Below are 13,179 nucleotides of genomic sequence, written 5' to 3' on the forward strand. Positions count from 1 at the left end.
GCCTTCGCAGTTCTCGCTCCGCCCCCCACTTCTTGCTCGCTCCCTCCCATCCCCCCAAGCCAGTTGCTGTGCTGCGCAGCTCCCTAAGCGGTTGTCACCGCTGGAGACGGTTGGGAGAACCGTTGTGGTGAGCGCTACACGAGGCAAACGACTTCTCCCTTCTCTCGACTGGACCCCGCGAGCAGCAGAGTCGGCGTAACTATCGCCTGAGAGGGTATCTGAAGTAAAAGGGGGTAGGTTGGGCTGGTGGTTTCGAGAGCGGAGTCGGGAGAAGGACGAAAGAGGCCGGGAGGGGCTGGGTTGGGGGGTAGTGCGGTGGTCGCCGCTCGGAGGCCGCCGCTTGGAAGCGGCGGGGCTGCGCCTCCCGGACCATCTCCCACTTCAAGGAGGGCGGCCTGCCGATGGGAGGACTTGCTCAGGTGGAACTCAGTGGACGACGCCGAGGCCCGAAGTAGGGGACATCCAGCATTTCCCCCTTTCCCTGCTGGCTTGGCCTCCGCCATTTTGGGTACAGTGGCGCGGCCACCTCGGCTTCCCGCCCTTCCCCGCTCTTTTTACTTTTTGTCTCCCAGCTTCCGAAAACTGATTTAGAAGGCCAGGGGAGGGGGTGGTCAAAGCTCCCTGGAAGGGATGAGGGTGGGTAGTGAAGCGAGCAGGGAAAGACCGGGCAGTTGGGTGGAGGGAGGATCGGGGTTGCCGGGCGCGCTCCCGATGGAAATGGCGCCGGATGGGCCTGGCCTCCCACCGCGGCCTCCCTTCCTCCGCAGTCTCGGCAGGGCTACCTGGGCTGACGGGACTGCGAGTGACTTCTGACGCAGATTCCCAAGATGAGAGAGGCTGGAGCTGGGGGAGGAAAGCCAATGGCGACGAAGGTGCTCAACTCTCAAATCCAGGACAAAGGAGGCAGACGGCCTCCTTTGTAATTCCGCCGCCCGGTGGCGAAGGGTTTTAAGCCAGGCTTGGCTGCTGGCGGGAGGGGGAAGGGGCGTACTCTCCCTAGCTCTCTGGTCTCTAGGGCAGCTAGATAAACGGAAGGTCTCCTGGGAGGAATAAAGGACGCTTAGCCGGCCCTTATATTCCAGATTTGGAACTTCGAAAAGAGTACGTACTGATTTTCCAAAGGGTTTTTTTTTTTTTTTTTTCTTCATGTTTAAACGTTAATAAGGACTTCGGGGTTGTTTTTGTAAGCAGAAAAGTGGGAGATTTATCAAATAGGAATGTGAAATGGGCATGTTTCAAGTAGGTCGTCTGGGCCCAGTGAACTGTGATTGTTGCTTTTTGAACTTTGGGGGTGGGGGTGGGTGATGTAGCAATTGTTTTGCGTAGTTTGGCATCTATATTAGACTTTGTTTTTAAGTTTCACTTTTGGGAAACAGTTAAAACAACCCAGTGATGGTAGATGTGTATGTATTGGAATTGAGTTCCTTTCGATATTAAATCTTCCAAGAGTTGTATTTTGTGCATTTTTTTTTTTCTTGGCATTAAGGCTCTAGAAGTAAAATACTTCAAAATACGGTTATGGCTTATTTTCTTTTGGTGTCTAGGCCTTTTTTTTTTTTTAATGTAGGAGTATAGTACACTGTAATCGTATTTTAAACAAGGGAATAAGCCTATTAAACAGAAAAACAAATTGTAAACCCAGTCACGTGGTGGTGGTGTGATTCGGATGAGGGTCCTGAGAACTGGATCCGTAATTTTCATTGAAGACACAGTACAAAAGGGACGGGAAAGGCCTGAGAGTAAGAATTTCTGATAATTCATGTAAAACTTTTTAAGAATATTGTTACCTACTTTTCCAGCTCTAAAAACAAAAACTTACTATTGTTGAAGATGTTCAGTGATGCTTTGTCAAGATTGCCAAGGAAAAGTTTACAAAAATCTTACCTTGAAACAGTAGCTTTGAGTGGCCCTTTGAAAAGATAGTCCAGACTGTCCTATAAAGTTATATATGCTATAACAAATAGCTTTACTAATTGGATTGGACTACACACACACACCTTCCTCTTTTTTCTGTCCTCTTTTTCAGTTGTGCCATTATCTGGAAGTCCATCTTACTGCCTTTTTAAAATAATGTTATCTTTGATTTCGTTGTATTGGTAAACAACTGACTAAATTGCAGTAGATAAAAACATGGTTCATAGTAAACTAACATTTTAGAGACCTTACCTCCTTAAGCTGTTAGGGGCGTGTCTAGTGTTTTTGTTTTTTTAAAGAGCAAGCCCATTGGGAAGGAATGATGTACATTTTCTGTTAAACTTAGATCATCAGCACTTTTTCCAAAAAATAAAATTCATTCTCATTTCTTGACCACTGGGCTGCCATTTAGAAAGTTATTTATTGATGCATAAAGTCGTTTATGCATTACTTTAGAAGATAGGCTGTGCCTCCGTGTTAAGAGGATTCTCTATTTCATTTGTTCTCTAGTGGATGTTTTTTCTTTAATGACTTCGGTATATAATTCACATACCATAAACTTCACCAATTTTAAATGTACATTTTAGTGGATTTTAGTACATTGACAGCGTTGTGTGACCGTCACTACAATTTAATTTTGTAACATTTTTGTCACTCCAAAAAGATACCAGTACCCTTTACTGGTCATTCCCCTTGCTGGCATTCTCCCTCCCGTCAAGCCTCAGACAATCATGAATACAAATGGAGTTATACAATATGTAGTCTTTTGTGACTGGCTTGTTTCACTTGGTGTAATGTTTAAAAAATTATATTTAAAGTCTCATAAAACTGAGCAAAGCCATCCTCGTATTTTAACTGTGGTATATTTTATTGGTACTAGCACCTAGAATTCTTAAAGCAGAGTAGTGATTAGCCATGACATTGTTGCAAAGAAAGGTTGAGGTGGATTATCCTGAATAATTAGTAAAGTGTTTTAAGTGGTTTCTGACAGCTTTATTAGAGCAGATTGCTTCTTCCTGTGCCCTTAGAGTTTTTCTTGTTTTTGTTTTGTAGGTAGGATTTTTAGTTTTGAAGGGGTTGGTAGAGTGAGGCTCTCATTATTGTATGTGCTTTGCATACAGGGTCACCCTGTAAAATAGATTAAGTGTTCCGAATTTGGTTGGGTTTTACGCAATTAAAAGTTGTGTTAACAGTTTAGTGTTTATTATAGATAACATCGATAACACTTTTTTGTTTTCATTGGGTCTTATCATTGGTACAGACCGATCCAAAAATCCAATTGGCTTGCTGGTAATTTTTTCTTGTGAATTGGTAAGATTTATGAGTAATTTTTTCTTTTTTTTTTTTTAAGCATTTGCTCCTTAAATGCAAACTACTAAGATCCTTTCACAACAGATTAAGATTGAATTTGCAGAGTTCTTAAATTTTTCATGAAGCAGTGAGGGTAGATCTGTACCACTTTTTCCGTTCTGTGTAAATCACCCTTTATGGGAAACACTTATTTTTTAGGTTGGTGCTATTTAAAAAAAAAAAAAAACGGTAGGCGTTTTCAAAACATCTCTGAACTTTTTTTTTCAAACTGGGTTGGGGCCTCCTCCTCTCAGAGCTACTCTTCAGTATTACACTTTTAAAAGCCTTCGCTGACTTTGGGAAATAAAATTTTTAACAATTCTCAGTTCTCTTCGAGGTTTGAATTGTTTTCTGTCCTTTAAGGTTCACATATTTTGTGTATGGTATATCTTGTTGGCTTTTGCAGGGCCCCTTAAAATCCAGTAACAGTTGCCATCAGTAAATGCTTAACATGAGGCAGACCAAGCACTTGAATAGTGCAGTGAGGTATAGATACCACTGCTATAGTTTACAATTGAAGAGGCTCAGAGGTTAAATGGTTTAGGTAACCAGTGAACGGCAGAATAGGGATTCATACTATTTATTTGTGTGCATATTTTAAATGCATGAATTCTAGGGAAAAAAACTTTACCCTTTGCAGATGCCACCCCTAAGAGTTGCACCAACAAATAGATGACATGAAATTAAGCATTAGTGAATGCTGTTGATACGAAATATGATCTTCAAACATAAAGGAATCAAATGAACAAATTGTTTTGTTTACAGGGGAGGAGGTGGTGAGGGAAAGGTTTGAAATACTCAGGTGAGTAGGATTCCTACAGCTGCATAGTGAAATTTGTAAGGTTCTGGTAAGTTTCTGCAGCTGAAGGACTTCTGCATTCGCCTCTTTTGTAAATACTATGTAATTTTAAACGGAAGGATGGTTGCCTCTGGGGAAGGGAACTGGGAACCGAAGTCATTTTGGAGGGGAAGGGGGGCTTCTAGATATACCTTTTATGCTTTATTAAAAAGTATATTACGTATTTTTTAAAGTTTGTGTTTAAATCTGTTTGATTAAAAAGTTGAGTAAACTGGTTTCTATACACTGTCCAGTGGCTTCAAAAACACAGGTACTGTTGGAAGGCATTCACTTTTGAGCAGCCTTTGACCTCAGTTTTAATCTAATTAATTCAGTCATTTTATAATCTTACTCTTGGTGAGTTTAAACTAGATTTGGCTAAAATAGAGGTGAGAGTGTTGGCCCTTCAAAGACAGTTTGATGTGTTCAAAATTGTAGTGCATTTAAAAGGGTTAGACTTAGGTGATATTTTTCCAACATGAGTCAGTACTCATTGCATTTTTTACTTAGGCTCTTGATGTTAGTGGATACTGGTATTACATGCAACTTCTGAATAAGTTTTAAAGAATTTGAATAATCAGGTGAATAAAAACCTGAAAAGTGGTGAATCAAAAGTTGAGAGATAAGGAAAGGCTAGAGTTGGCATTCAGGGGACACAGTCAAATAGTTTGAAGACTCTGGTAGTAGAATTATGCAAGTTTTCTTAAAATTAGGCAATACATAATATTGATACTAAGAAATTCAGTACTTTTCCGTAGGAGGGCTCAGGTCTCATTGCCTTTTCCCTACCCCAAAATATGAAAGGTGGTCTACAGTTTTGTCATGGCATTGTCACGGGAGTTGGCGCCATGTTACATTTCCTCTTGTGGCACCTCTGAGAGGTGTTTCTTCATTACCTCTTGACAAGAGTATGTTTTGATTGACTGCTCTATGTGCTTGTTTATTTTTTATAGCATTTAAATCAAACGGTATTGAGATGGATTGGGTTATGAAACATAATGGTCCAAATGACGCTAGTGATGGGACAGTACGACTTCGTGGACTGCCATTTGGTTGCAGCAAAGAGGAAATAGTTCAGTTCTTTCAAGGTACCTCTAGTATTAGTCAAAGTTTAGTAATATTGTAATTTTATATTTGTATTGTTTCACTGTTTTTAATTTGTAAAACCCATTTTGATTTTGGAACTTTGAAGTTTAACTATGATAGTCTTGGTTAATGTATTAAAATAATATGCTCCAATTAATATACAGAATGTGTATAATATGTAAAACCTAATTAATGTGCAGTAACATATTTGAGAATTGTGATGAAATGAACCGTGAATTAGTATATGGAGCATATCTTTTTTTCGTGTAATATAGGTGGGCTTTTAGAGTGTGTGTAATTACACAGTGTTTTTACACTGGTCGCAAAAAAGATTTATTTAATCCAGTATTATTTGAAAAAAATCTTTCATTTGTATTTATGGGGTGATGGGAAACTAAGCTTTTTTGTTTTGTTTTGTTTAGACTTGTTTTAAATATTTGATTCAGATGGGAATGTTTCAGCCTTTAACACTGTTCCCCTTGATGGGGTTATTTGTCCTTGGGTTAAAGGGTTGGAAATCGTGCCAAATGGGATAACATTGACGATGGACTACCAGGGGAGAAGCACAGGGGAGGCCTTCGTGCAGTTTGCTTCAAAGGAGATAGCAGAAAATGCTCTGGGGAAACACAAGGAAAGAATAGGGCACAGGTGGGGATGGAGAGTTTGGGATGGTGTTAAATTTTTATTTTTGGGGGTTGTGGGTCACTATTGCTTAAATGGGGGGGTAGCCATAACATTTTTTGGGGTAGTTTAAAAGAATTGATAATTAATCTAAATTTAACTTGGAAACTACAGATTTGGGTGGGGAATTAATGCTAATAGTTAAATTAAAAGTAGATTGTTTCCATTTCTCTGTAGGATGTTGTTGATAAATGCTTTTGTATAATCACCTATTTCCTTTAAAACACCTATTTACTAAAAGAGACAAAGTAAAAATATATTTATACTTTATGAATTGTTTTCAGTGACTAATTTCTTTGTAAAACTTAAATATTTAACTAAGTTTGTAGGTTTAAACTGTTAACTTACGGTGTATTTAGGCAATTTAAATTGGGTTATGTATCTAGATGTAGAAAAACTTACTGCATTTTGCCCAGTATCTAATTTACACTAATACATTTATGCTGAAACCTGTACCTTAAAACATTTTTAAATAGGTATATTGAGATCTTCAGAAGTAGCAGGAGTGAAATCAAAGGATTTTATGATCCACCAAGAAGATTGCTGGGACAGCGACCGGGACCATATGATAGACCAATAGGAGGAAGAGGGGGTTATTATGGAGCTGGGCGTGGAAGTATGTATGACAGAATGCGACGAGGAGGTGATGGATATGATGGTGGTATGTGTATCTAATGAACAAAGGTTCTGTTGTCATTTTCTTAATGTTCCTGACACTTTGTCAAGAAATACAGAAATGGCAGTAATTTCAGTACCTGTTAGGTTTTAAAACCTGTTCATGAAAATATGGATTCCCATGGCTAGCTGTGGGACTTGATTGATGCACATATTGGCACCTAGAAAACTTACACAGAAATTAAAATTTAGATGTTGGCATATTTTGACCATTTTTTGCTTAAGGATGAAATTTAATTTACATGTCTGAACTTAACCTTTTGAGAGTTTAAATTTCCATCACATGTTGACTGCTTTTTTCATAGATTTTAAGTTGGAAATTGCAAACTTGCAATCAAGTTACACATACTGTTTACCACAAAATGTTTTTGTAAACTGGATTATAAAATTTATCTCTGGAAAGTGTGTAGTCATGTATTTCTCCTTAAATTACACAGGTTATGGAGGTTTTGATGACTATGGTGGCTATAATAATTACGGCTATGGGAATGATGGCTTTGATGACAGAATGAGAGATGGAAGAGGTAAAATAAATATTAAAGAGATTTTTATTCATAGGTAAATTTTAGTATTTGCTTTGCAAGCTCTTAGTGGTAATATAGGAAACTTGTATAAGAAAGGTAATTCAGACAAATTTCAGTGCATTCCTATACAGAGCTTTATACCTTGTATAGTATGTATGTATACTTCCCTAGCTAGATCTGTAAGAGTTTATAATCTTGGCAAATTGTGTTTTCTAGGTATGGGAGGACATGGCTATGGGGGAGCTGGTGATGCAAGTTCAGGTTTTCATGGTGGTCATTTCGTACATATGAGAGGGTTGCCTTTTCGTGCAACTGAAAATGACATTGCTAATGTGAGTAATTTTTAATAACTATTAGTGGCTTTATACTTATCCTGGTATCTACATTTTTAAGCATTCTTAATGGTCTTGTGTTTATAGCTTAATACCAAAATCCCTTGAATATAAAAATAGATCTACCTTTAACTCTAATCACTGATGGATATTTTTGTATCCATTGCGTGTTAACCTACGTAGGATTCAAGCAAGTAAAAAGCTACATTCATGAAGTCCAGTTAAGAATATAATGAAAGACTGATCCTCATAGAATGGTGATGACTGTATACCATGTTGTGCTGGTGTCTTTTGTTGTACTGTTTTTTTTGTTTTGTTTTTTCTTTTCTTTTCTTTTCTTTTCTTTTTTGAGACGGAGTCTTGCTCTGTCGCCCAGGCTAGAGTGCAATGGCGTGATCTCGGCTCACTGCAACCTCTGCCTCCCGGGTTCAAGTTATTCTCCTGCCTCAGCCTCCTGAGTAGCTGGGATTACAGGCACACTCCACCGTGCCTGGCTGATTTTTTGTACTTTTAGTAGAGACGGGGTTTCGCCATGTTGATCAGGCTGTTCCTGACCTTGTGATCTGCCTGCCCCAGCCTCCCAAAGTGCTGGGATTACAGGCGTGAGCCACCACGCCTGGTCTGTATTAGATTTTGAAAGAGTGAATATATAAGTATTAATGATTTGGTTTGGCTTTCTAGGCTAGATAGTGATTAGAAACTGAGGAGTTGAAAATAACAAATAGATACTGCTGTTGTCATTGATGTGAAACTGGTTGGTTTCAGATTTGTTAGGAGGTCAGCAAACTTCAGTTGACGGGCTGAATCCGGTCACACCATTCCTTTACCTGTTGAGTAGTTACATTAGAGACCCAATGGTCATTCAAGCCAAAAGTACTATCTGGCTTTAAATGCAATAGTTTGCTCTAGATCTTACTGGGAATCAATTGGCCTGAGTTCCAAGTGCTTTTAATGATAGTTTAAAACCTGGCTACCTTGTGATTAGAACCAAATGATACCTTTTGGGGAACAATTTCATATAGTTTTAAATAGTAGGTTTATTCAAACCCCATGGTTCCAAATCATGATATCCCCATTTCTCTCTCTCTCTGTGTGTGTATTTTTTTGAGACGGAGTGTCCCACTCTGTCTCCCCAAGGCTGGAATGCAGTGGCGTGATCTTGGCTTACTGCAGGCTCCTCCTCCCGGGTTCAAGCGATTCTCTGTCTCAGCCTTCTGAGTAGCTGGGATTACAGGCGTGAGCCACTGTATCCCGCCTATCTCCTTATTTTAAAAGCAGTAAATTCTTTACATTATCCCTAAGTGTATACTCTGTATATTCACAGAACCTTTGTAGTTGACTTAAGTTATTAGTCTGGCAGGGCAATTTCCTAATTGATGAGGAAAAATCAAAGTATGTGGTAATTTACTTTTAATATTCTCAATAGAAAAGTAAGTAACAGGTATTTTCTTTTATTTAGTTCTTCTCACCACTAAATCCAATACGAGTTCATATTGATATTGGAGCTGATGGCAGAGCCACAGGAGAAGCAGATGTAGAGTTTGTGACACATGAAGATGCAGTAGCTGCTATGTCTAAAGATAAAAATAACATGCGTAAGTAGACGTGAATTTACAAAGTAAGAGGCTCTAAGATGTGTAGGCAACGCTTGGCAGTTGTTGGGATCTAAAACCATTTGACCTCTATAATGGCTTTTTGTGGGCTTTATATATCGCTGTACTAGTAATTGATAAGCATACTTTGTTTAATATTACTTAACTGATCTTTTTTAGAAAGCTTGTATTGATGAATTTGATCCATCATTCCTTTCTCCCCTGTTACTCTTTTTTTCTTAAAGAACATCGATATATCGAACTCTTCTTGAATTCTACTCCTGGAGGCGGCTCTGGCATGGGAGGTTCTGGAATGGGAGGCTACGGAAGAGATGGAATGGGTATGTAAAGTTTTTAAAATATGCAGGGTTAGCTACTTATCAATGAGTCTCAATTTTTTTTCTTTTTTCTTTTTTTTTTTAAAGATAATCAGGGAGGCTATGGATCAGTTGGAAGAATGGGAATGGGAAACAATTACAGTGGAGGATATGGTACTCCTGATGGCTTGGGTGGTTATGGTAAGTATTTCTAGTTCAGTTTGTGTTAGTCCCCATATGTAGTGCAAACTTTAAAGTGCAGGTATTACTTTTATTACTTTATGCACAGATATCTCCTGCTGAGTGATTCTTAATATCTTTTTCTTAAGGCCGTGGTGGTGGAGGCAGTGGAGGTTACTACGGGCAAGGTGGCATGAGTGGAGGTGGATGGCGTGGGATGTACTGAAAGCAAAAACACCAACATACAAGTCTTGACAACAGCATCTGGTCTACTAGACTTTCTTACAGATTTAATTTCTTTTGTATTTTAAGAACTTTATAATGACTGAAGGAATGTGTTTTCAAAATATTATTTGGTAAAGCAACAGATTGTGATGGGAAAATCTGTTTTCTGTAGGTTTATTTGTTGCATACTTTGACTTAAAAATAAATTTTTATATTCAAACCACTGATGTTGATACTTTTTATATACTAGTTACTCCTAAAGATGTGCTGCCTTCATAAGATTTGGGTTGATGTATTTTACTATTAGTTCTACAAGACGTAGTGTGGTGTAATTTTAGAAGATAATGGTTCACTTTCGCATAAACTGCAAGTCTTAAGCAGACATCTGGAATAGAGCTTGACAAATAATTAGTGTAACTTTTTTCTTTAATTCCTCCTGGACAACACTGTAAATATAAAGCCTAAAGATGAAGTGGCTTCAGGAGTATAAATTCAGCTAATTATTTCTATATTATTATTTTTCAAATGTCATTTATCAGGCATAGCTCTGAAACGATCTAAGAGGTGTTGATTTCTGAATATTCATAATTGTGTTACCTGGGTATGGGAGTGTTGGAAGTTTGTTCTAGCCCTAGATTTTGGAGTAAAATCCTTTCAGCACTTGACCGAAATACCAAAAATGTCTCCAAAAAATTGATAGTTGCAGGTTATTGCAAGATGTCTTAAGAGTAGGGTTAAGGTTCTCAGTGACACAAGAATTCAGTATAAGTACATAGGTATTTACTATGGAGTGTAATTCTCACAAATGTATTTTAAGTTTTCTGCCCAATAGAGCATATGGTTTTTAAATAACTGTATAAATGATGACTTTTAAAAAATGTAAGCAACAAGTCCATGTCATAGTCAATTAAAACAATCCTGCAGTTGGGTTTTGTATCTGATACCTGCTTGGAGTTTTAGTTTAAAGAATCTATATGTAGCAAGGAAAAGGTGCTTTTTAATTTTAATCCCTTTGATCAATATGGCTTTTTTCCAAATTGGCTAATGGATCAAAATGAAACCTGTTGATGTGAAATCAGTTCTTGAACTTGTTACTTGTTTTTGCCAGAAATGTTATTAATAAATGTCAATGTGGGAGATAATAGTATGGCGTCTGTCCTAGAATGCTTTGTGTCAGTTACTAATTCAAAAATCAGATTGGTAGAAGGTACTACATATGATGTCTACGATTTAGGAGAGGGAGCCCCGGGGCAGCCTATATATGTGGAGCCCCTTGATGGAAGCTATGATTCATCTTAATGCTTGTACCCACTTCCTTTAATGAGCAATTTAAATAATAGGGCATACACCACTTGTCTTTTGAAAGTTACATGTGTTTTATTTTCCCGGGATTACCCTCTTAACATAAGCAGTAAAAGTATATACAGTATTAATGAAACCAAAGTTGCCCTTTTAAAGCAGGCTAATTTTCTAAATCTTTAATTCATAAAATTCACATTTTATTTTTTAAACATAGGTTAGAAGAATTACAATTGTAATTCCTTGGCACCATGATAGCATTATTGTGGTAGTACTGCTAGGTGAGGGAATGGTATGTTAAGTCTGTTTTGAAAAGTAAAACGAATACGAGTTCACAATCACAAAATACAGATTGTTAAAAGTTCTGTAATAAAAAAATCCAAAGTTAGCATAGTTTTTAAATAAGCCAAAACTACATGGAGCAAGTTGCTGTCATAAAAGCTGCCTAAAAAAAAAAAGTCAGTGGTGATACATGAGTTTTGAAAAGTGAGAAACTTAAAGGGTGACTAAAAATCTTCGTTTGGTGAATGAAATCAGCCTTGGAATTTAAGCAACTTAAGTCACATTTTAAAATTTGTTCTAAGCACAGTAATAAAAAAGCTTATTTGAAAATTTTCATTTATGCTTATTTCAATAATCATAAAAATGTTAGCCCATCCCACCTATCAATATAAAATGGTTCAAGAATATAATTTCTATCTTGAGGACATTTCTATCAGTATTCAAGAAAGACCATCTAAAAATCTGTGTGACATCTGACACCTCAAAAGCTGACTGGAAATTTACGGGTTTTGGAGAAAATAGATCTTCAAGTATACTTAGGCTATTCAGAAAATTTTAAATTTCATAGAAGTATATATTCATGAGGAAAAGATCCTGCAGTATTAATAAGCAACTCCTTTGTGGGCAGGGAGGTACCTAGGATTAACCACTAAATACAATGCTCTTAATCCATAAATTTCCTATGTATTTTTTATAGGCTCACAAACTTAAAGTGCACAGTTAAAAATTAATGTAAAAAATAGGATACTGAATGGTGATAGTGTTTATGTGACTATTCAGAGGTAATTTATACAAGTTAAATTCTTGGTATGCCATAAGCAATATAACTTGGATTAGTGTTCATTGAGTCAGCTTGAAATAGGTCAAGTGTACTGGCCAGGTGCGGTGGCTCATTCCTGTAATCCCAGTATTTTGGGAGGCCGAGGCAGGTGGATCACCTGAGGTCAGGAGTTCCGAGACCAGCCTGGCCAACATGGTGAAACCCTTTTTCTACCAAAAATACAAAATTAGCTGGGTATGGTGGCACATGTCTAATCCCAGCTACTTGGGAGGCTGAGGCAGGAGAACTGCTTGAATCCGGGAGGTGGAGATCGTGCCATCGCACTCCAACCTACACAACAAGAGTGAAACTCCATCTCGAAAAAAAAAAGAAATAGCTCAAGTACGTATATTTCATCATCTCAATGCCCTTGGCATAGAGGTGCTCAATGGACATGGTGAAATTTTACTGTGGATGTATACAGGTAGGCCACTACAATGTGATGCTTCCTAAAATTTACTCCAATGAAAATGTTAATACAAAATTTTTTGAACGGAACTCTAATACATTACCAAAGCAAAGTTCTGATTTTTTTTCTCACTTTTAATGCTTAGAGGAGAGGATCTTTATAAGGAGCCTGTAATATCTCCTATTATTACGTACTTTTTTTTCTGAGGAGGGATTTGTGTTTTCATCTTTGAATTGGGGTCTGAGTCACCCCTTAAAAAATAGCAATTTAGTGAAACAGCATATGGGAAGATCTATAAATCAGGGAAAGAAAGATGGTTATATGTGGGAGGCTGAGGCGGGCAGATCACTTGAGGTCAAGAGTTCAACATCAGCCTGGCCAACATGGTGAAACCCCATCTCTACTAAAATAAAAAATAAAAAATCAGCCGGGCGTGGTGGTGTGTGCCTGTAATCCCAGCTACTCAGGAGGCTGAGGCAGGAGAATCACTTGAACCCAGGAGGTAGAGGTTGCAGTGAGCCAAGATCTTGCCACTTCACTCTAGCCTGGGCAACAGAGACTCCGCCTAAAAAAAAAAAAAAAACAAGAAAGATGGTTATATGTAACTTACTTTCAAGATTAGAAGGAAAAAAGTTGAGGCCGAGGCCAAATAATG

General features: G+C 37.9%; 2 protein-coding genes across 15 annotated transcripts in view; one reads left to right on the forward strand and one right to left on the reverse strand.

Annotated features, from left to right (window-relative positions):
- PBLD (phenazine biosynthesis like protein domain containing) overlaps window positions 1-926 on the reverse strand; it is a 44,662-nt gene extending 43,736 nt beyond the window's left edge. Inside the window, exon 1 of one of the 2 annotated variants that reach the window (XM_003903868.4) lies at window positions 783-926. The gene's annotated coding sequence lies outside the window, so the exon portion shown is untranslated. The remainder of the gene's footprint in view (window positions 1-782) is intronic. The other variant, XM_009214819.2, reaches the window with a different exon arrangement.
- On the forward strand, window positions 9-10,858 carry HNRNPH3 (heterogeneous nuclear ribonucleoprotein H3). 13 transcript variants are annotated; one of them, XM_009214821.2, is made up of 10 exons: window positions 9-233; window positions 5,056-5,190; window positions 5,698-5,836; window positions 6,346-6,530; window positions 6,982-7,068; window positions 7,285-7,400; window positions 8,860-8,995; window positions 9,238-9,333; window positions 9,418-9,510; window positions 9,639-10,858. In XM_009214821.2, exons 2-10 carry the CDS (start codon window positions 5,079-5,081, stop codon window positions 9,713-9,715), a joined length of 1,041 nt encoding a protein of 346 aa, XP_009213085.1. In that variant the 5' UTR covers window positions 9-233; window positions 5,056-5,078; the 3' UTR covers window positions 9,716-10,858. The 13 variants fall into 13 exon arrangements, with proteins under 13 accessions (XP_009213085.1, XP_003903915.1, XP_003903916.1 ...); XM_003903866.3 differs by having other exon boundaries at window positions 9-214; XM_003903867.3 differs by having other exon boundaries at window positions 9-214; window positions 6,346-6,485.
- The last annotated feature ends 2,321 nt before the right edge of the window (window positions 10,859-13,179 follow it).

The sequence above is a fragment of the Papio anubis genome, chromosome 11 (assembly GCF_008728515.1).
Source record: "Papio anubis isolate 15944 chromosome 11, Panubis1.0, whole genome shotgun sequence".
NCBI classification, from domain to species: domain Eukaryota; kingdom Metazoa; phylum Chordata; class Mammalia; order Primates; family Cercopithecidae; genus Papio; species Papio anubis.